Source organism: Pan paniscus, chromosome 16, assembly GCF_029289425.2.
Source record: "Pan paniscus chromosome 16, NHGRI_mPanPan1-v2.0_pri, whole genome shotgun sequence".
Taxonomy (NCBI): domain Eukaryota; kingdom Metazoa; phylum Chordata; class Mammalia; order Primates; family Hominidae; genus Pan; species Pan paniscus.
In genome coordinates this window covers 39,175,991-39,199,752 of record NC_073265.2, presented here as the reverse complement: position 1 = coordinate 39,199,752, position 23,762 = coordinate 39,175,991, and the positions used below count along the sequence as shown (strand labels likewise).

At 36.1% G+C, this 23,762-nt stretch overlaps 1 protein-coding gene across 1 annotated transcript in view; it reads left to right on the top strand.

Moving 5' to 3' along the window:
• ATP8B4 (ATPase phospholipid transporting 8B4 (putative)) overlaps positions 1-23,762 on the top strand; it is a 266,536-nt gene that overhangs the window by 162,372 nt on the left and 80,402 nt on the right. Inside the window, exon 16 of the mRNA XM_063596635.1 lies at positions 488-531. Within this exon, the coding sequence (XP_063452705.1) occupies positions 488-531 (44 nt within the window). The remainder of the gene's footprint in view (positions 1-487; positions 532-23,762) is intronic.

Here is a 23,762-nt window from a genome sequence, read left to right as displayed (position 1 = left end):
ACTGCAGAAAGTACTGGCATTGTTTAAGGCTTACATGCTAATTTGATCTTGATATTACACAGATGTATCTGGCCCAAACCAAGATAGGCAAAGTTCTGCATTGGGAAGAATTGGCCTGGCAAGGATATCATTTTGGATTTCTCAACAGTGGGAATGACGTGGAAGATAGAAATTTGCCTCTTGCAAATATCATAGATAATGTAATAACAGAATGATAACATTTACAGAAAAACATAATTGCTTCATTTTTTGTTTTAATGCCTACTGCATTTTAGTCCTATCTTGGGCAAACACGAATGTCTCACTGCATAATTGCCATGTTTATGGTTACAATTTGAAAGCACTCCTAAAACCATTCGCCTGTTTAAATTCATAATGCCATTTAGTAATGGTGATGTAATAAATAATAAGTGTATTCCTTAAAACTAAATGTCTAATTCTAATTTCGGTTTCACTTACTTTTAATTCTCAATTTTTGTTTTGTCAGGTGAAGTACATGATGACCTGGATCAGAAGACAGAAATAACTCAGGTGTGGAAGTGATAAAATTTTATTCTTAGTTTTAATTTCAAATTATATGTACTTTTAAGAAAATGATAAACTTTTAGTGTCCTGATTTCCACTAAGACCAGATGAGATACTTAATGCATAGCATTAAAAAATAGATTAATATGATTCAAAATTCCTTCTCATATTACTGAACCAACCACAGAGTTCCTTCTATTTTTTATTCTTGAGATATTTATGCAGATACAAGGAATTATATTTCCACACCTTTTACATAGTGAGAAAAATAATTACATAGGTGGTAGCATAATTTACATAATGTTCTTCAGTGTTCTCAATAATATATCTTGGAGATCTTTCTAGATTAGTTTTTAAAAAGTACTTTCTCATTCTTTCTAATGGCTGAATGGTATTTCGTTATATTGATGTTCCAAAATTTATATGAAGAGACTCTAATGGACATTTAGGATTTTCAATATTTTTCTAGTAAAGAAAATGCAGCAAAAAAAACTGTGTACATATGTTATTTCACATGTTAGAGAATATAGAATCTGTTTCTAGAAATAGAATTGCTAAATCAAAAGGTATCTGCATTTGTAATTTGATAAATATTGCAAATTGCCTTCTTTAGAATTTATAACAATTTACCCTGACACAAACAAGTGTAAGAGTGTCTGATTTCCCCCACTGTCACCAACACAATGTTTTATCAAAGTTTATGATCTTTGATGAGATTATATGAAAAATGGGTACATCAATATTGGTTCTAATTTTAACTTCTCTTATTATAAGTAGGTTCAACATATTTTCATGTTTAAGAGCTTATGATATTTCTGTAAGTTTCTGGTTCATAATTTTTTTTTTTTTTTTTTTTTAGATGGAGTCTTGCTCTTTCGCCCAGGCTGGAGTGCAGTGGCGCAATCTCGGCTCACTGCAAGCTCTGCCTCCTGGGTTCACGCCATTCTCCTGCCTCAGCCTCCCGAGTAGCTGGGACTACAGGCGCCCACCACCACGCCTGGCTAATTTTTTGTATTTTTTAGTAGAGACCAGGTTTCACCATGTTAGCCAGGATGGTCTTCATCTCCTGACCTCGTGATCCACCCGCCTCAGCCTCCCAAAGTGCTGGGATTACAGGCGTGAGCCACTGTGCCCGGCCTCTGGTTCATAATTTTTTTACCCATTTTCTTCTATTGGGTTGTCTATGACAAAAATTAACTTGTATATTTCTATATTAGGGAAAATAAGTATTTGTCTGTGAAATGAGTTTTATGTATTCTTTTCCCAATTTGTCCTTTGTCCCATGATTATTTTTTCTGGTATTTTTGCCATGAAAAATATTTTATTTTCATGTAATTGAGTTTATCACTTTTTCCTCCATCACTGAGGTTTATGCCTTAGATATAAAGCACACCATCATTATAGAGTTAATGTTTTACATTTAAATCTTAGATTCATTTGGATTTTATCCTGGTGTGGGATGTAAAATATAAGTCCAACTATATTTTTCTCTAGATGATTACTGACTTTACCCATTTACTTAAAAGCCTGTCCTCTTTTTCACTGATTTGGGATATTACTTTTATAGCATGCCTAACTCTTGTGTGCTAGGTCTATTACTGAATTTTTGATGTGTTTTCTTTCTGGCATATGTTAGCATCATACTGTTTTAATTATTGACAAAGGCTGGGCATAGTGGCTCATGCCTGTAATCCCAGCACTTTGGGAGGCTGAGGCAGGAGGATCACATGAGGTCAAGAGTTCAAGGCCAGCCTGGCCAACATGGTAAAACCCCGTCTCTACTAAAAACATAAAAATTAGCCAAGCGTGGTGGTGGTGCCTATAGTCCCAGCTACTTGGGAGCCTGAGGCAGGAGATTTGCTTGAACCTGGGAGGCAGAGGTTGCAGTGAGCTGAGATCTCGCCACTGCACTCCAGACTGGGTGACAGAGACTCCGTCTCCAAAAAAAAAAAAAAAAAAAAAAACCAAAAAATTTATTGACAAGGCTCAAGGCTCTAACATTTGGTAAGACTGGTTGTTTTTCAGTGCTCTTTTTTTCCCCTAGATTTCTCTTGACTGTTTTGCTTATTTAGCTTTCCTCATGATATTTTTGTTAGAATGATGTTAAATTTATTGATTATCTTAGGAAGTGTTAATATCCTTATGATGTTGAATCTTCTTATCCAAGAACACAGTATGTATTTCAAGCTACTTAATTCATATTTTGTGCCTCTCAGAAGCATTTTCAGGTTTTCTGCATAAATACCTTGCTCATTAAAAAAATTATTCCTAGGTATGCAATTAATTTTTGGGGTTATTGTTTCCACCTAGTGTCTTTCTCTCCATTATGCCTCTTAATATGAAAGCAATAAATTTGATTGTTAATTTTGTGTAACACTGTCTTACTATATTTTCTTTTGTTTATAGTAACTTCTAGTCTTTTTTGTGGGGTTTCCAAGTATATAACCATACTATCTGGAAATAGAGACAATTTTATCCATGTCATTCTAACTTTTTTACTTTTAATTTATTTTTCTTATCTAATTGCATTGGTTAGTACTCTTAGAATAATACAAAGTAATATGGTCTTTTTTAAAATATCTTTATTTCTGACATTAGTGCATATGCTTCTAGTATTATCCCACTAAACAGAATGAAAAATTTGGATTAGAATAGATATATTTTTGGAATATTCATCTATTCTATGAATATAAATTTATTTTCACACATAAAAATTTATTTTTCTAAAGTACAAGTTGGATACTGAATTTAGCAATAGCCCTTTGTCACCCATGAGGATAATAAAATGTTTTTTCTTCCGTGGATATATTAATATGATGAATCATATTAACAGATTCAATTTCATCCATATTTTCCTGGAATAAATGCCACTTGTCATGTTAAACTGTTTTTTAATATGCTACTAGATTCTATTTACTAATGCTTTATTTAGATATGCGCATTGATCTTTGTAAGAGACATGGTTCTGCAGTGTTCTTTTTTGGGATAATATTTGTTTTGCTACCAATGTTATATTTGCTTTAGAAACATAAATAAGGGATCCTTCCTTCTTTTTGTATTCTGTGGGACAGTTTATATAAAATCAAAATAATATATGCCTTAAAGTTTTCATAAAATTCCCCTATAAAATTATGTGGACCTGGTGCTATTTCAGGTGGTAGCTCTTAGATAATGTTCTTACAGTCTTGTCTACAGTAGTTATCTGTTTAGAATTTCTATCTCTTTTGGAGTGATTTGGAAAATTATATTTTCTTAGAATATTGTCAAATTCAATCAGATTTTCACATTTATTTGCAAGCTCTCATAAGTCTTTTAAATTCACATTTATTTTCACATTTATTTACAAAGACTCATAAGTCTTTTAAATTCATATTTCTTTTCACATTTATTTGAAAAGACTCATAGGTCTTTTAATTTCCTCTTTATCTGTGGTTCTTTTTATTATTTCTTATGTGTTGTTTTTGTCCTTTTCTGTCTTAATTATGTTAGTAAATAGTTTAGTTGCCCCTTCTCCCATGAAAAAGTATAGCTGTTGGATTTACTTATTTTTTTCCTGCATTTTAATCAATAACTTCTGCTTCTTTATTAATTAATGCCTTCTTCGTTCCTTACAGTTTTTTGTTTTGCTTTTCCCTACTTCATATTTGGATGCTTTATTTATTTATTTTTATTCTTTCCTGTTTTTTAAGAATACAAATATTTAAGGTTAACAATTTCCCCCTGAACACTGCTTTAGTTTTATTACATATATTTTGGCATGTAGTTTATTAAAGTATTTTAATTTTATTTTTATATGATTATTTTATCTTTATTTTTCTAATATCAGTGAGTTCAAATTGAACCATTGAGTTTGAACCATAAGCTTTTAAGGAAGAATTTAAAATTTGCAGGTGGTAAGGGTTTTTTCTCCCTAATTTTATTGCACTTTTAATAAAAGAATATATTTTTATTGTTTCTACCTTTTAGAATTTATTGAGGTTTTCTTTGTGGCTTAATAAGGTTAATTGTTATTAATGTTTCAGGACCCTTAAGAAGAAAGTACTTGTATTCTCTGTTCTTAAGGTAGGAATTAGCTATGTATAATTTAGCTCTATCTTGTTAATTATATTTTTTTAGGTCTTCTATATAATTATTTATCTTTTATTTATGTTATCTGTTTGAGTTGAAGAAGCTAATTAAAGTGTTCTGATCATAGGTCATATATATTCCAAAGTCTGTTTTATTGAGTATTGATGCTAGTTTTTGGTTACATTGATGGTCATAATGGTTTAACTTTTATTATGAATTACACAATTTAACATTAAAAGTACTCTTTTTTGACTCATTCAATTCTTCTTGGCCTGATTTAAACGTCATTTGATATTAAGATCATTATTCTTGAGTATTTTTCATTTATATTTGCCCACCTTTTATTTTCAAAGTTTCTGAATTACTTTGATTTAGGTATATCTTTTGTGTAGAACACAGGGCTATAGTTTGCTTTTGCTTTAAGTTCCAATCTTTTAACGAGTTTGGCCCATTTACATGGGGCTATATCTTGTCTTGGTTCTGTTATAATATTTTCGGTTATTACTTTTTGTCTTTATAATTCTTAATAATTATTTCCTTATATGGTCTCTTTCTTTTACTCTGCGTGTGTGTTTGTGTGCATTTCTTGTAATATTTAAGGAAGTATTTTATTGTTTCTGTACTGTATACTCTCAAGTGTTTACATAATACTTTAAATTTTTTCTTAAGGCAGCATTGATCAATTTCCTAATATGAACATTGATGAGATTATTATTTCTCTTTCCTTTCCTCATATTTTCCTAATATTTTTCTTAATAGTACTCTTAATCTGAAATGTATATAAATTTCTATGAGTCGATTTGCAGCTTTAAAAGATATTTTTTGGTTTTCAACTACCAAAATGAGGAAATCAACATGTTCTCCCAATTTTTTTTTTTGCAATCTTTTCACATAGTCAAGTGTGTAATATTTGCATTTTGTTTTGTCATCCTAATCTATTGGTTTTAGACCTATTCCTTCAGCTAAAGATATTTTGTGTCCACCACTAACTAGTCCCTTTCTCATTTATTTTTTTCAGTTATTTTTCTATTTGGCTGAAGTTCACCCTCTAATTTCAAGAATACTTCATAAGAAATACCTATTCAGGCCAAGTGTGGTGGCTCACACCTATAGTCACAGCACTTTGAGAGGTGAGGTGGGAGGATTGTTTGAGGCTAGGAGTTTGAGACCAGCCTGGGCAACATAGTGAGACCGTGCCTCTACAAACAACAAAAAAAACCAATTAGCTAGGCATGCTGGGGCACACCTGTAGTCCTAGACACTTGGGAGGCTGAGATAGGAGGATCACTTGAATCCATCAGTTCCAGGCTGCAATGAGCCATGATCTCGCCACTGCATTCCAGCCTGGGTGAGAGTGATACTCTGTCTCAAGAAAAATCTGTTGAGAACTATTTGTTAACTTTATATTTGACAGTTTGTCTATAAACTCTTTGGGCCGGTTTCTTCTCTGGATGGTTTTAGGGAAGTCCAAGGCCAGTGTGTATTTTAGAACTTACTAGTCATATAATAATATATACACTTATTTTAAATATTTTAAAATATAAAAACTTATAATGCAACTGTGTTCAAAATTTATTACATGAACAAAACAGTCTGTGTTTAAATAAGTTTCTATGATTCTGTGACCAACATAAGTAACTGAGTGTCTTGTGTATAAGTCATCTCATATACTTGGATAAAGTGTAAAACAATATTATTCTACAATCTCTAAGACAAAGCATCTGTCAAACTTATTTCCCATCAAATGTTTTTGAAAAGACATTATTACAGGGATAATACTTGAGTCATAAACTTTTAAAAGTATATATTGTACATTCCAGAAGTCAGTAATCCCTTAATAGGGATCATATTTACTATTGAATCTTTCCCACTATTTTTTTCTGTTCTTTATTTAATTCCATTTTATTCATTTTGTTTCTATTTTTTACGCTTAACAACTTTTTTAGTGTTGAGTATGGTAGTGTTAACTGTAAGCTCATAGCAAATCTGTAGAATTTTTTTAATGTTGCATGACTGAAACTCTATACTAATTTCACAGCAAATCACCATATTCTCATTTCCCCAGTCTCTAGCAAGAACCATTTTATTTCATGTTTCGATGAGTTTGAGTGCTTTAGAGATCTCATAAAAGTGGAATAATTCTGTATTTGTCATTCTGTGACCAGCGCTTTTCATTTATAATAATGCCAAGAGTCATCCATATTGTAGCATGACAGGATTTCCTCCTTTTTTATGGCTGAATAATATTCCATTGTACGTATCTATCACATTTCCCTTATCTGTTTGTCTATTCATGGACATTTAGGTTGCTTCCACCTCTTGGCTATTGTGATAATGCTGCAATGAACATGGGAATGCAAATATCTTTTCAAGATCCTGATTTCCATTCTTTTGGACATATAAGAGATTGCAGGATAGTATGGTAGTTTTATTTTTAATTTTTTGAGGAACTTTCATAGTGTTTTCTATCGTGACTACACCATTTTACATTTCTATGAACAGTGCACCAGGATTCCAATCTTTCTACATCCTCAACAATACTTGGGATTTTCTGTTTTGTTTGTGTGTTTTTTGTTTGTTTGTTTTCTTTCTTCCACTTTTGTTTTAGAATCGGGGTACATGTGCAGGTTTGTTACAAAGGCATATTGCAGAATGCTGAGGTTTGGGATACAGTTGAACCCATCACCCAGGTAGTAAGCACAGTACCCAAGAGGTAGTTTTTCAGCTCCTGTTCTCCTCTCTCTATGCTACCTCTAGTAATTCCCACTGGCTATTGTTCCCATCTTTGTGTCCATGTGTGCCCAATGTTTAGCTTCCACTTATAAGTGAGAACATGTGGTATTTGGTTTTCTGTTTCTGCATTAGTTTGCTTAAGATAATGGCCTCCAGCTGCATCTGTGTAGCTGCAAAGAATATAATTTTGTTCATTTTTTAATGGCTGCATAGTACTGCATAGTGTATATTTACCACATTTTCTTAATCCTATCCACCGCTGATGGGCATCTGGGTTTATTCTATGTTTTTTGCTGTTATGAATAGCAATGTGATAGGCATGTGGGTGTAGGTGTCCCTTCTGTAGAATGATTTATTTTCTTTTGGGAATTACCCAGTAATAGGGTTGCTGAGTCAAATGGTAGTTCAACTGTTAGTTTTCTGAGAAATCTCCAAATGGCTCTCCACAGTGGCTGGACTCATTTCATTTGCACCAAGAATGTGTAAGTGTCCCCTTTTCTCCGCAGCCTCACCAACATCTGTTGTTTTTTGATTTTTTAACAAAAATTTTTCTGACTGGTGTGAGATGGTATCTTGTTGTGATTTTGATTTGCATTTCTCTGATGATTAATGATCATGAGCATTTTTTCATGTTTGCCGCTTGTATGTCTTCTTTTGAGAAGTGTCTGTTCATGTCCTTTGCTGACTTTTTAGTAGGAATATTCATTTTTTGCTTGATGATTTAAGTTCCTTATCAATTCTCGATATTAAGTCTTTGTTGAATGCATAGTTTGTGAGTATTTTCTCCCAATCTGTGGGTTGTCTTTTTACTCTCTTGATGGTTCTCTTGCTGTGCAGAAGCTCTTTAGTTTAATTAGGTCCTACTTATCAATTGTTTTGTTGCTGTATTAGTCAGGGTTCTCTAGAAGGACAGAACTAATAGGATATATGTATACACGAAGGGGAGTTTATTAAGGAGAATTGACTCACACAGTCACAAGATGAAGTCCCACAATAGGCCATCTGCAAGCTGAGGAGCAAGAAAGCCAGTCTGAGACCCAAACCCTCAAAAGTAGGGAAGCCAGGGCAGGGCCAAAATGGCTGACTAGTAGCAGTGACATTCAGAGGCTCCCATAAAAAAAGCCATAATAAGCATGTGAATCCTTCACCGGCAACCAAGGTATCCAGGTTCTCTCTTCAAAATTGACTAGAAGGCTGGCATGACCCACGGAGAGAAGGAAGAGCAGTGTGGTGGGCGGCCTACCTGAGAGACATACAGAGAAGGGGAACCCCCTGCCTCCAGCCAAGGGAGGCAGTGAGTGAGCACGCTACCCAGCCAGGGAAACTGTGCTTTTTCCACAGAACTGTGCAACCCACTGATCAGAAGATCCCACTTGCAAACCCACCAAGGTCTAGCATCCCAACTCCGGAATGTGCACATTCTCAGCTGGAATCTGCTTAAGCCCTGCTGAACTCCCCGAGGGAGGGGTGACCACCACTGGCTGCTGCTGCCTGCTGTTTAAGCCTTTTGAGCTCCTTGAGGAAGGAGCAGCAATCAGCAATGGGACTCACAACCGCCTAACATGCTAAGCTCCCTGGGTGGGGGAAGGGCAGCACCAATTTCTGTAGCTCCAGGATGCACTTTTCCCCTGCTGGAGCCAGGGAGGCTGAACAGCTTGGTCCCAAGACTTGTCCCCACAGCTCAACACACTGGCTGTGGTAGTCTGCGGCCAGAGGGCCTCTTCGGGTCTAACCCTGACCCATCCTTCTCAGTGAGCTGGGCTTCCCTGTAGGGTCTCCAGTAACTCCAGCCAGAGACTTAGGGATAGGATTTGGCTTTCCCTGGACCTGAGCCCCTAGGGGGAGGGGTGGCCGCAGTCTCTGCACACCAGCAGACTTAGCCTCTCCTCCTGGTTGTTCTGAGGAATCTGGGCAGCCCAGATTAAATGGGTTTCCACCCAGTGAAACACAGCCCCTCCACCAAGAGACAAAGTGCTTCGTTAAATGGGTCCTGCTCCCCATGCCACCCTGCTGGGCAAGACCCTTCAACAGGGGTTGTCAGACACCCTATACAAGAGTGATCCTACTGGCATCAGGTTGGTGCCCCTCGAGGTCAGAGGTCCCAGAAGGAGAAGGCACCCATTTTTGCTGCTCTCCAGCCTCCTTGAGTGACATCTCCAGGCATGGGAGTGAATCAGATGAATAAGGCCTGAAGTGAACCCCCAGCAAACTGCAGCAGCCCTGCAGAAGAGGAACCTGACTATTGAAAGAAAAACAAGCAGAAAGCAACAACAGTATTGACAACAACAACAAAAGGCCCCCACAAAAACCCCATCCAAGAGTCAGCAGCCTCAAAGACCAAAATGAGACAAACTCATGAAGATGAGAAAGAATTAACAAAAAAAAGTGCTGAAAACCCAAAAGGCTAGAGCACCTCTTCTCCTCCAAATGATTGCAACATCTCTCCATCAAGGGTGCAGAACTGGACAGAGGATCAGATGGGTGAATTGGTAGATGTAGGCTTCAGAAAATGGGTAATAAAAAACTATGATGAGCTAAAGGAGCGTGTTCTAACCCAATGCAAAGAACCTAAGAATCTTGATAAAAGGTTAGAGGAATTGCTAACTGGAATAATCAGTTTAGAGAGGAACATAAATGACCTGATGGAGCTGAAAAACACAGTATGAGAAGTTCGTGAAATATATACAAGTATCAACAGCCGAATTGACCAAACAGAAGAAAGGATATCAGAGTTCAAAGACTACCTTACTGAAATAAGACAAGCAGACAAGAATAGAGAAAAAAAGAACGAAAAGTAAGGAACAAAGCTCCAAGAAATATGGGACTTCATAAAAACACCAAACCTATGATTGATTGGAGGACCAGAAGGAGAAGGGGAAAATGGAAACAATCTGAAAAGAAACACTTTAGGATATTATCCAGGAGAACTTCCCCAACCTAGCAAGACAGTCCAACATGCAAATTCAAGAAATACAGAGAACATCATTAAGATACTCCATGAGAAGATCAACCCCAAGGCATATAATCTTTAGATTCTCCAAGGTCAAAATGAAGGAAAAACTGCTAAGGGCAGCCAGAGAGTAAGGCTATGTTGCCCACAGAGGGAAGCCCATCAGACTAACAGCAGGTCTCTCAGCAGAAACTCTACAAGCCAGAAGAGATTGGGGGTCAGTATTCAACATTCTTAAAGAAAAGAATTTTCAACCCAGGATTTCGTATCCAGCCAAACTAAGATTCATAAGTGAAGGAGAAATAAAATCCTTTCCAGATAAGCAAATGCTGAGGGATTTTGTTACCACCAAGCCTGCTGTGCAAGAGCTCCTCAAAGAAACACTGAATATGGAAAGGAAAAACCCATACCAGCCACTGAAAAAATACATTAAATTATAAAGACCAATGACACTATGAAGAGACCGCATCAACTAGTGTGCAAAATAACCAAATAGCATCATGATGACAGGATCAAATTCACATATAACGATACTAACCTTAAATATAAATGAGCTAAATGCCCCAATGAAAAGGCACAGATTGGGAAATTGGATAGGGAATCAAGACCCACTAGTGTGCTGTATTCAGGAGACTCACCTTATGTGCAAAGAAACAGGCTCCAAATAAAGGGATGGAGGAAAATTTATCAAGAAAATGGAAAGCAAAAAAAAGCAGGGTTTGCAATCCTAGTCTCTGACAAATTGGACTTTAAACCAAGAAAGATAAAAAAAAGACTAAGAAGGGCATTACATAATGGTAAAGGGAACAATTCAACAAGAAGAGTTAACTATTCTGAGTATATATGCACCCAGTACAGGAGCAACCAGATTCATAAAACAAGTTCTTAGAGACCTACAGAGACTTAGACTCCCACACAATAATAGTGGGAGACTTTAACATCCCACTGTCAGTATTAGACACATCAATGAGACTGCAAATTACCAAGGATATTCAGCACTTGAAATCAGCTCTGGATCAAGTGGACCTAGTAGATGTCTACAGTACTGTCTACCCCAGATCAACAGAATATACATTCTTCTTAGTGCCACATGGCACTTATTCTAAAATTGAACACATAATTGGACGTAAAACACTCCTCAGCAAATGCAAAAGAACTGAAATCACAAAAAAACGGTCTCTCAGACCACAGTGCAATTAAATTAGAACTCAGGATTAAGAAACTCACTCAAAATGACACAATTTCATGGAAATTAAACAACCTGCTTCTGAATGACTCCTGGGTAATGAAATTAAGGCAGAAATCAAGAAGTTCTTTGAAACCAATGAGAACAAAGAGACAGTGTACCAGAATCTCTGAGACACAGCTAAAGCAGCATTAAGAGGGAAATTTATAGCACTAAATGCCCACATCAGAAAGCTAGAAAGTTCTCAAATCAACACCCTAACATTACAATTAAAAGAGCTAGAGAGGCAAGAGCAAACTAATCCAAAAGCTAGCAGAAGACAAGAAATAACTAACAGCATGGAAGAATTGAAGGAGATAGAGACACAAAAAACCCTCCAAAAAATCGACGAATCCAGGAGCTGTTTTTTGTTGTTTTTTTTTTTTAGTTAATACATAGATGGCTAGCTAGACTAAAAAAGAAGAAGAGAGAGAAGAATCAAACAGACACAATAAAAAATGATAAAGGGGATATCACCACTGACCTCGCAGAAACACAAACTACCATCAGAGAATACTATAAACACCACTACACTAATAAACTAGAAAACCTAGAAGAAATGGATAAATTCCTGGATGCATACACCTTATCAAGACTAAACCAGGAAGAAGTTGAATCCTTGAGTAGACCAATAACAAGCTCTGAAATTGAGGCAGTAATTAATAGCCTACCAACCAAAAAAAGCCCAGGACCAGACAGATTCACAGCTGAATTGTACCAGAAATACAAGGAGGAGCTGGTACCATTCCTTCTGAAACTATTTCAAACAATTGAAAAGGAGGGACTCCTCCATACTCATTTTATGAAGCCAGCATCATCCTGATACCAAAACCAGGAAGAGACACAACAAAAAAAGAAAACTTCAGGCCAATATCCCTGATGAACATCGATGCAAAAATCTTCAATAAAATACTGGCAAACTGAATCCACCAGCACATCAAAAAACTTATCCACCATGATCAAGTCAGCTTCATCCCTGGGATGCAAGGCTGGTTCAACATATGCAAATCAATAAACATAATCCATCACATAAACAGAACCAAAGACAAAAATCCCATGATTTTCTCAATAGATGCAGAAAAGGCCTTTGATAAACTTTAACATCCCTTAATGTTAAAAACTCTCAATAAGCTAGGTATTGATGGGACATATCTCAAAATAATAGCTATTTATGACAAACCCACAACCAATATCATATTGAATGGGCAAAAGCTGGAAGCATTCCCTTTGAAAACCAGTGCAAGATGCCCTCTCTCACCATTCCCATTCAACATAATATTGAAAGTTCTGGCCAGGGTAGTCAGGCAAGAGAAAGAAATAAAGGGTATTCAAATAGGAAGAGAGGAAGTCAAATTGTCTTTGTTGGCATACGATATGATTTTATATTTAGAAAACCCCATCGTCTCAGCACAAAAACTTCTTGAACTGATAAGCAACTTCAGCAAAGTCTCAGGATACAAAATCAATGTGCAGAAATCACAAACATTCCTTTACACCAACAATAGGCAAGCAGAGAGCCAAATAATGAATGAACTCGCATTCACAATCACTACGAAGAGAATAAAATACCAAGGAATACAGCAAACAAAGGATGTGAAGGACTTCTTCAAGGAGAACTACAAACCACTGCTCAAGGACATAAGAGAGAACACAAACAAATGGGAAAACATTCCATGCTCATGGATAGGAGGAATCAATATCATGAAAATGGCCATACTGCCCAAAGTAATTTATAGATTCAATGCTATTCCCATCAAACTACCATTGTCATTCTTCACAGAATTAGAAAAAGCTATGTTAAATTTCATATGGAATTGAAGAAGACCCTGTATAGCCAAGACAATCCTAAGCAAAAATAACAAGGCTGGAGGCATCATGCTACCTGACTTCAAACTATACTACCAGGCTACCATAACCAAAACAGCATAATACCAGTACCAAAACAAACATATAGACTAGTGGGGCAGAACAGAGACCTCACAAATAAGACCACACATTTACAACCATCTGATCTTCGACGAACCTGACAACAACAAGCAATAGGGAAAGGATCTTCTATTCAGCAGAAGAAAACCTAGGCAATACCATTCAAGAGATAGACATGGGCAAAGACTTCATTACAAAAATGCCAAAAGGAATTGCAACAAAATCCAAAATTGACTGATGGGATGTAATTAAACTAAAGAGCTTCTGCACAGCAAAAGAAACTATCATCAGAGTGAACAGGCTACCTACAGAATGGGAGAAAAATTTTGCAATCTACCCATCTGACAAAGGTCTAATATCCATAATTTACAAGGAACGTAAACATATTTACAAGAAAAAGACAACTCCATCAAAAAGTCGGCAAAGTATATGAACAGACACTTCTCAAAAGAAGACATTTACATGGCCAACAAACATATGAAAAAAAGCTCAACAGGCTAGTAACCCCTTATCAGATATATGATCTGCACATATTTCCTCCCATTCCATAAGTTGCCTTTTCACTCTGTTGATTATTTCCTTTGCTGAGCAGTCTTTTTTTTTTTTTTTTTTTTTTTTTTTTTTGAGACAGAGTCTCACTCTGTCACCCAGGCTGGAGTGCAGTGGCACAATCTTGGCTCACTGCAACCTCCATCTGCCAGGTTCAAACAATTCTCCTGCCTCAGCCTCCCAAGTAGCTGGGACTACAGGCGTGTGCCACCATGCCTGGCTGATTTTTTTGTTGTTGTTGTATTTTTAGTAGAGACAGCGTTTCACCATGCTGGCCAGGCTGGTCTCGAACTCCTGACCTCCTGATCTGCCGCCTCGACCTCCCAAAGTGCTGGGATTACAGGCATAAGCCATTGCGCCCGGTCCTGAGCAGAGACTTTTACATTTGATATAATTCCACTTATTTGTTTTTGGTTTCATTGTCTGTGCTTTTGTTGTCATGTCTATGCAAGAAGTCATTGTCAAGACCATTGTTATGAAGCTTTTCTTCCATGTTTTCTTCTAGGAGTTTTATAGTTTCAGGGATTATGTTTCAATTTTCAATGTATTTTAATTTGATTTTTGTGTTAGATGTAAGATAATGGTCCATTTTTTTCTTTTGCCTGTGCATATCTAGTTTTCCTCACTCTGTTTGTTGAAAAGACTATCCTTTCCCTGCTGTATAGTCTTGGAACCCTTGTTGAAATTCATTCATCTGTTTATGTGTGGGTTTATTTCTGTGTTCTCTATTCTATTCCACTGGTCTGTGTCTGTCTTTACTGGGGATACCAGTACCCCACTGCTTTGATGGCTGTAGCTTGTAACATGTTTGAAATCAGGAATTGTGAGGACCCCAGCTTGGTCCTTCTTCCTCAAGATAGTTTTAGCTATCTGGGGTCATTTGTGGTTCCATATGAATTTTAGAATTTTTTTAATACTTCTGTAAAAAAAATACCATTGGAATTTTGATGGGGATTTCTATGGTTCACTTTGGGCAATATGGAGATTTTAACAATATTAAGTCTTCTACTCCAAGACCATTGGATACATATTCATTTATTTGTGTCTTTGATTGCTTTCATCAATGTTTTCTTTTTTTTTTTTTTTTTTTTTTTTTGAGACGGAGTCTCACTCTGTTGCCAGTCGCCAGGCTGGAGTGCAGTGGTGAGATCTCAGCTCACTTGCAACCTCTGCCTCCCAGGTTCAAGTGATTCCTCTGCCTCAGCCTCCCAAGTAGCTGGGACTACAGGCACGTGTCACCACGCCCGGCTAATGTTTTGTATTTTAGTAGAGACAGGGTTTCACCATGTTGGCCAGGATGGTCTCAATCTCCTGACTTCGTGATCCGCCTACCTTGGCTTCTCAAAATGCTGGGATTACAAGCATGAGCCACTGCACCCGGCCTCATCAATGTTTTCTAATTTTCAGTGTGCAAGGGTTTTGAGAGCCCCCAGCTCAAATTGGGGCTCCAGCGCCAGAGCAGCTAGCAACAACCCTACCATGATAGAAATGAAGGAGAGCTGGACATAGATGTTTACAGTGTGCCTTTCAGGGGATATTTCTTTTACCTGGCGGGTGACCTAATGCTTAGTTGTCTGATCATTTGCCAAGGAGTCCTTCACATGGGAAACTTGTTTATATTGGCAGACACTCCTGTGGCTCTTGTCTGACCAGTGTTCAGTTTATGCCTGGCTGACCATTGTCCCGGTGCTGGGAGCTAGGCCTTGTGTTCTTCCCAGTGTTCCAGGAACAACCCAGTCTGGGGCAGCCCCTCCTTCTTCAGATGGAAGATGTAAATTCAATACACCACCACGATAAGAAATAAGTTCAAATATTTTTACTTAGAGATCCTGGGCAAGGAGGGTGTAATAGGTTAGGAGGGCAGTCCTTCATCCCTGGGTTGCAAGAAACAGGAAGGAAGAGTCAGGCAGAGAGATTTAAAAAAAAAAAAAAGGATTAATTAGCAGGATATGTAAGGAAATAGAGTTTGGGTCACTTTAAGCTCACAGGAAAATGCTTGAATGATCTGTTTAAAGGAAGCAACAGGAAATTGGGGAACCCAGTCTGCTAGGCAAGAGAAGATGCTTCTAAGTTCTAATCTGTGGCTACTGGCTTAGTCCGTTTGTGTGTGGTATAGAACTGGGAAGTGTGTTAAGGATGACTGAGCCCTGCTTCTGGACTGAGAAAGTTGAATTATATTCAAAATGAATGCAAAGGCAACATATAATCATAAGAATTTACTACAAGTCTTTCATCTCCTTCGTTAATGTTATTCCTTAGTGTTGTATTCTTTTTGATGTTACTTTAGATGAGATCGTTTTCTTCATTTTTGGGGGTTGCTTGTTGTTACTATATAGAAATGTAACTGATTTTTGTACTGCAACTTTACTTTTTAAAATTTTTTGTCTTGTAACTTTACAGAATTCATTTATTTTAATATTTTTAAAAAATGGTGCACCTAGGATATGTAAGATAGCATCATCTTCACATAGGGACATTTTTATTTCTTCCTTTCCAATTGATGTGCCTTTTCTTTCTTTTTCTTGTCTAACTGCACTGGCTAGGACTACTAGTATTACATCTAGTAGAAGTGATGAGAATGGGCATCCCTGCCATGTTCTTGATTTTACAGAAAAAGCTTTCAGTTTTTTGACATTGAGTATGATGTTATCTGTGAGTTTTTCATATATGGACTTTATTATTATAAGGTATTTTTCTGCTGTTTCTTTTTTGTTGAGAGTTTCTTTTTAAATCATGAATGGATGTTTAATTTTGTCAAATGCTTTTTCTGCATATTTTGAGATGATCATGTGATTTTATTCTTTGTTCTGTTAATGTGGTGTTTCATATTGATTTTTGTATGTTGAATCATCCTTCAATCCCAGGAATAAATCCCACTTTGTTGTAGCATATGATCCTTTTAATGTGATTCAATTTACTAGTCTTTTGTTGGGGATTTTTGCATGTTAATTGGGGTAATCAGCTTGTATATACTTTTCTTGTGTTGTCTTTGTCTGGTTTTGTTGTCAGAATAATACTGGCCTTCAAAATGAGTTTGGAAGTGTTCCCTCTTGATCAATTTTTTTGGAAGAGTTTGAGTAGGATTGGCATTAATTATACTCTACATGTTTGGTAGAATTCACCAGTGAAACCATCTGGTCTTGGGCTTTTCTTTGTCAGGAGGTTTCAGATTACTGATTCACTCTCTATACTAGCTCTGGGTATGCTTAGACTTTCTATTTTTCATGATTTAGTTTTGGTAGGTTTTATGTTTCTAGGAGTTTGTCTGTTTTTCTAGTGTTTCCACTTTGTTGGTCTATAACTTTTCGTAAGTCTCTTAAGATTCTCTTAATTTCTGTCATCATGTTTTTTCTTTCCCTCATGGTTTTATTTATTTTAGCTTTTTGTTACATGACTCTAGCTCTTTGAGGTATAAAATTAAATTGTCTGAGATCATTCTTCTTTTAATTATATGCATTTATTGCTATGAACTTCCTCCTTAGTACTGCTTTTGCTATATGCCATGAGGTTTGGCATGTTGTATTTCACTTTCATTTGTCTTGAAATATTTTCAAATTTCTTTTTTGAGCCAGTGGCTATTCAAGAATACTATTTAATTTCCACATTTTGGTGAGGATTCCACTTTTCCTTTTGCTATTGATTTCTAGTTTCATCACATTGTGGTCAGAAAATATATTTGACATAATCTTAATCTTAAATTTGTTGAGATTTCTTTTGTGCTCTAACATGTGATCTATTCTTGGCAATAGTCTGTGCTACCTTCACACAGAATGTGCATTCTGCTGTTGTTGGGCAGAATGTTTTGTTGTATATATGTTGGGTCCATTTGGTCTTATAGGGTTGTTCAAGTCCTCTGTTTCCTTATTGATCTGTCTGGATTTCCTATCTAGTGTTGAAAGTGAAATATTGACACCTCTTACTATTATTGTAATGCTGTCTAAGTCTCCCTTCAGTTCTGTCAATGGTTGCTTCATATATTTCGATGATCTGATGTTGGGGGCATGTAGACTTATAATTGCTATATCATCCTGGTGGATTGACCCTTTTATGAAATGTCCATATTTGTCTCTTGTAATGGCTTTTGACTTAAAGTCCGCTGTGTCTCTTAAATATGACCACCTCTTCTCTCTTTTGTTTGCCATTTTCATGGAATATTTTTTTCCATCCCTTCACTTTTAGACTATGTGTGTCCTTAAATCTCAAGTGAGTTTCTTGCAGGCAGCATATAGTTGGGTGATGATTTTTTAAAAATCCATTTAATCACTTTATGTCTTTTAATTGGTGAACTTAATCCATTCACATTTAAAGTAATTATTACAGGAAAGGATTTACTATTACCATTTTGTTACTCATTTTCTGTTATATAGTAGTTCTTTTGTCTTTTTGTCTCTTGCTGTCTTCCTTTGTGTTTTGTCAGTCTTTCGTATTAAGATGCTTTGATTCCTTTCTGTTTTTCTTTTATGTAAGTTCTATAGGTACTTTTTCTGGTTGCCTTGGAGATTACATAAGATATCTTATAGTTATGATAGTTTAAGTTGATAACAACTTAAGTTAAATCACATACAAAAATGCTATACTTTTAAATGTCACAATTTGCATCTGTTCATATTATGTACCTTTAAGCTATTGTGGTTACAGTTATTTTAAATAGTTTGGTCTGTCAGCTTTTATATTTGAATGAAAAGTGATTTAACTACCACCATTACAGTAATACAGTATTCTGTATTCATCCATGTATTTACCTTTACCAATGACTTTCATATTTTTTCATGCTATCATGTTGCTGTTTTGCATCCTTTCATTTCAATTTGAAAGACTCCCTTTGGCATTTCTTGTAAGGCAGGTCTAGTGGTGATTCACTCCCTAAGAGTTTCTCTCTGAGAAAGTCTTTATCTCTCTTTCATTTTTGAAGGAGAGTTTAGCTGGGTCTGTTATTCTTTGTTGGCAGATGTTTTTTTCAGCCCTTTGAAAATATTGTCCCACTCCCTCCTGGACTGCAAGGTTTCTGCTGGAAAATCTACTGATGATCTTGTGGAGGTTCCCTTGTACATGATGAGTTGCTTTTCTCTTCCTGTTTTTAAAATTCTCTTTGACTTTTGACAATTTGATTATATTTTAGTGTGGTTTTTTTTTGTTTGTTTCATTTAATTTGGTGATCTTTGGGCTTCTTGAAAATGGATCTCCATTTCCTTCTCTAGATTTGGGAAGTTATCAGGCATTATTTATTTAAATAAGCTTTCTGGTCCTTTCCATCTCTCTTGTCCTCAAACTCTCATAATGCATAAGCTGTTCTGTTTAATGGTGGCCTATGAGTCCATAAAGATTTTTTCACCTTTTTCATTCTTTTTCTCTTTTTTCCCCTTAACTGGATAATTACAAATGACTTGTCTTTGTTTGGTGAATTTTTTTCCTGTTTGATCAAGTCTGCTGTTGAACCCTTGTAGTGAATTTTTCAATTCATTTATTGTATTCTTCAGCTCCAAAATTTGTTTTAAAAAATTTTTTTAAAGTCTTTTTGTTGATATTTGTAAAGATAAAAAAAATTTTTGTTAATTTTGCTTATGCATCATTTTCTTGAGCTTGTAGAGCATCTTTACAACAGCTATTTTGAATTATTTGCCAGGTAATTCATATACCTCTGTTTCTTTAGACTAATTTCTGGAATTTTATTTTGTTCATTTCTTTTTATTGTTGGTTTTTTTTTTTGAGATGGAGTCTTGCTCTGTCGCCCAGGCTGGAGTGCAGTGGCGCAATCTCGGCTCACTGCAAGCTCTGCCTCCCAGGTTCATGCCATTCTCCTGCCTCAGCCTCCCGAGTAGCTGGGACTACAGGCACCTGCCACCTCATCTGGCTAATTTTTTGTATTTTTTAGTAGAGACCGGGTTTCACCATGTTTTTTTAATGACTTTTTTTTTAAATGACTTTTCTTACTTCTATTCCTCTTTAAATCACTAGGATGTGGGGAGATATGGGACTACTGTGTTTTCTGTAGTTTCTTTTTTACCCCAGTGCTCTCTCCAATTTCACTTTAGTTTCTGCAGTAGCCCTATTTTTTTCTTCTTTTTTGAACACTGCCATGTTATTTTATTTTCTGCTGTTTTCTAAATACCTCCTCCCCAAGTTTCTGTCTTGTGTTATTGCTTTATAGATTGTTGGCTTCATCCAATTTTCCTTTTTTAAATTAAGGAGGAAATGTTTGGTCACAGTTTTCTTCTGCTTTATTACTAGTGAATGTACTTCATCTTTTATTATTTTTTTCTGTACATTACTTTTTTTTGTAGTATCATTGTATGATTCCTATAGAGGTTTCTTTTTATTTTATTTTTAATATAGTTTTATTTCAATAGCATTTGGGGTACAAGTGGTTTTTGGTTACATGGATGAATTGCAGTCGTGAAGTCTGAGATTACACTGCACTCATCACCTGAGTAGTGTGCATTGTATCTCATATGTAGATTTTTATCACTTACCCTCTTCCCACCCTCCTCGCTTCTGAATCTGCAATGTCTGTTACACCACTCTATATACCTTTGCATACCCATAGCTTAGCTTCCACTTATAAGTGAGGACATATGGTATTTGGTTTTCCATTTCTTAGTTATTTCACTTGGAGGAATGGGCTCCAACCTCATACAAGTTGCTGCAAAAAAACATTTTATTCTTTTTTATGGCTGAGTAGTATTCCACGGTGTATATATACCACATTTTCTTTATTTACTCATCAGTTGATGCCTGTTTTAAATTGGTTTTGTATCTTTGCAATTGTGCATTGTACTTTGATAAAAATATGTGTGCAGGTGTCTTTTTATATGATGACTTATTTTCCTTTGGGTGGATACCTAGTAGTGGGTTTGCTGGATTCAATGGTAGATCTACTTTCATTTCTTGGAGAAATATCCATATTGTTTTCCATAGAGGGTGTACTAATTTATATTCCTACCAGCAGTGTACAAGCCTTCCCTTTTCAATAAAGGTTTTTTTAAAATTATTCATTATTGTAGGAACTGAATTTTTCTTTGATCAGTTAATTGCAGAAGGTTCATTTTGGAATAAGGGTAAGGGTGATTTCTTTGTTCTGGTTCAGGATTTTGTATTAAATGTGATTAGCTGTTACCTTGCACCAGCCTATGGCAATAGGTCAAACTTTTTCTCTCTGCTAACCCAGAGTCAGCATGTTTCCTGGAAATTTTTATTGTCTCTGGAATTCCTTGTTTAGTTTTGCCTTCTTTGTCTCTGGGATCAAACCAAGTCCAGGAACCTCCTCTTGACAGTTGACTCACACCCTTTACTATTATAGTAAATAAAGGTTATGTTCCTTCCCTCTAAGCATTTTGTGTTAGTGGGCTTTTTTTCCTGTGAGATTTTAACCACTGTGAGTGCTCTCTTTGTATTATCTTGTCTCTTCTCCCTTTATTACCCCTCCCCTATAAATGTCTACTCCCTATCCCCCACCATAATTCTTTCTTTTCCCAGTTTGGTTGCAATCACACCTAATTCAAAAAGGTGTGGCTTGGGTTCTATTAATTTCCCTAAAAATATAGTTTGCTTTCTCTTTCTCATTCTCTGTCTTGCTCTCTCTGTCTTTCTCTCTATGTCTCTCGAGGGTGAATTCTAGCAAGACAAGGAGGGACTCTGTTTTTATGCTGTGATGAACAAGTCAAAAATCTAAATGTTATTGACCAATTGGTGCTCTGCCTGAAAATTCCTCCTTTTTTGATTTCAGATACTTTTAGAGTGCAATAGGCAAATCATCCAGAAGTGAGGAAAGAAGCCTTAGTAATTGTCTAGAAGAGTTTGGCCTTTTGTAGACTAAGTCATTGAGGACCTAGCCCCTTATTCTCTTTCCAGATTCATTTTCAGCCACATGAACCAGATACTTCAGCCATATGGTACTCCTTAGAGTCTTTCCAAATAAACCACCCTCATTTTTCTTTGTCTATTTTGTTTGTTGATTAAAATTTTTTTTATAATTTCAACTTCAATTTAGATTCAAGGGATACTTGTGCAGGTTTGTTACATGGGTATATTGCATGATGCGGAGATTTGAGGTATGATTGATTCCATCACCCAGGGAGTGAACATAGTACTGAATAGGTAGTTCTTCAACCCTTACCCCACTCCCTACCTCCCTGCTGTAGCAGTCCCTGGTGTCTATTGTTGCACCTTTATGACTGTGTGTACCCAATGTTTAGCTCCCACTTATAAATGAGAACATATAGTGTTTGATTTTGTGCTCTTACATTAGTTTGCTTAAGGTAATGGCCTCCAGCTGCATCCATGTGGCTACAAAGGGCATGATTTCATTCTTTTTTATGGCTGTCTAGTATTCCATGGTGTGTATGTACCACATTTTCTTTATCCAGTCCATTGTTGATGGCACCTGGGTTGATTCCATGTCTTTGCTATTGTGAATAATACCATGATGAACATACAAGTGCATGTGTATTTTCGGCAGAACAATTTATTTTCTTTTGGGTATATACCCAGTAATGGGCTGTTGGCTTAAATGGTAGTTCTGTTTTAGATTATTTGAGAAATCTCCAGACTGCTTTCCACAGTGGCTGAACTAATTTACACTCCCACCAACATATAAGCATTCCCTTTACTCCACATCCTCACCAGCATCTGTTGTTTTTGGCTTTCTAATGCCATTCTGACTGGTGTGAGATGGTATCTCATTGTGGTTTTGATTTGAATTTCTCTGATATTGGCCTGTAGTTTTCTTTTATCATTGTGTCTTTGGCATATTTTCTATCGGGGAATGCTGGCTTTGTAGAATGAGTTAGAGAAGAGTCCATCCTGCTCACTTTTTTGTAGTAGTTTCAATAGAATTGGTACCAGCTTTTCTGTATACATCTGGTAGAATTTGGCTGTGAATCCATCTGGTCTGAACGTTTTTCTGGTTTGTGGGTTTTTAAATTACTAATTCAATTTCAGAACTCAATATTGGTCTGTTCAGGGTTTCAATTTCTTCTTGATTCAATCTTGGGATATTGTGTGTTTCCAGGAATTTATCCACTTCCTCTAGGTTTTCTAGTTTGTGTGCATAGAGGTATTCATAATAGCCTCTGAGGATCTTTTGTGTTTCTGTGAGATTGATTATAATGTCACATTTGTGTTTTTTATTATGTTTTTTGGATCTTTTCTCTGTTTTTTCTTTGTTAATCTTGCTAGTGGTCTATCAATCTTGTTTATTCTTTCAAAAAAACCAACTTTTGGTTTTATTGATTGTATAGACTTTTGGGTCTCAATTGCATTCAGTTCTGCTGTGACATTTGTTAGCTTTGGTGTTAGTTTGTTCTGCTAGCTTTGGGGTTAATTTTTTCTTGTTCTTTTTTTTGTAGGTATGTGTTAAGTCATTAATTGAGATCTTTCTAACTTTTTAAGGAAATTGTTTAGCACTATAAACTTTCCCCTTATTACTGCTTTTGCCTCATCCCAGAGATTTTGATATGTTGTGTCTCTGTTTTCATTTATTTCAAATAATTTTTGACTTCTGCCTTAATTTCATACTTTACGCAAAAGTCATTCAGGAGTGTTTAATTTACATGTAATTGTGTGGTTTTCTGAGATCTTCTTGGTATTGATTTCTATTTTTGTCCTACTTTGGTCTGAGAATATGATTCATATAATTTTGATTTTTTTGACTTTGTTGAGATTTGCTTTATGTCTGAGTATGTGGTTGATCTTGGAGTATGTGTCACGTGCAGAAGAGAAGTATGTATATTCTGTGGTTGATGGGTAGAGTATCATGTAGATGTCTATTAGGTCCAATTGGTCAAGTAT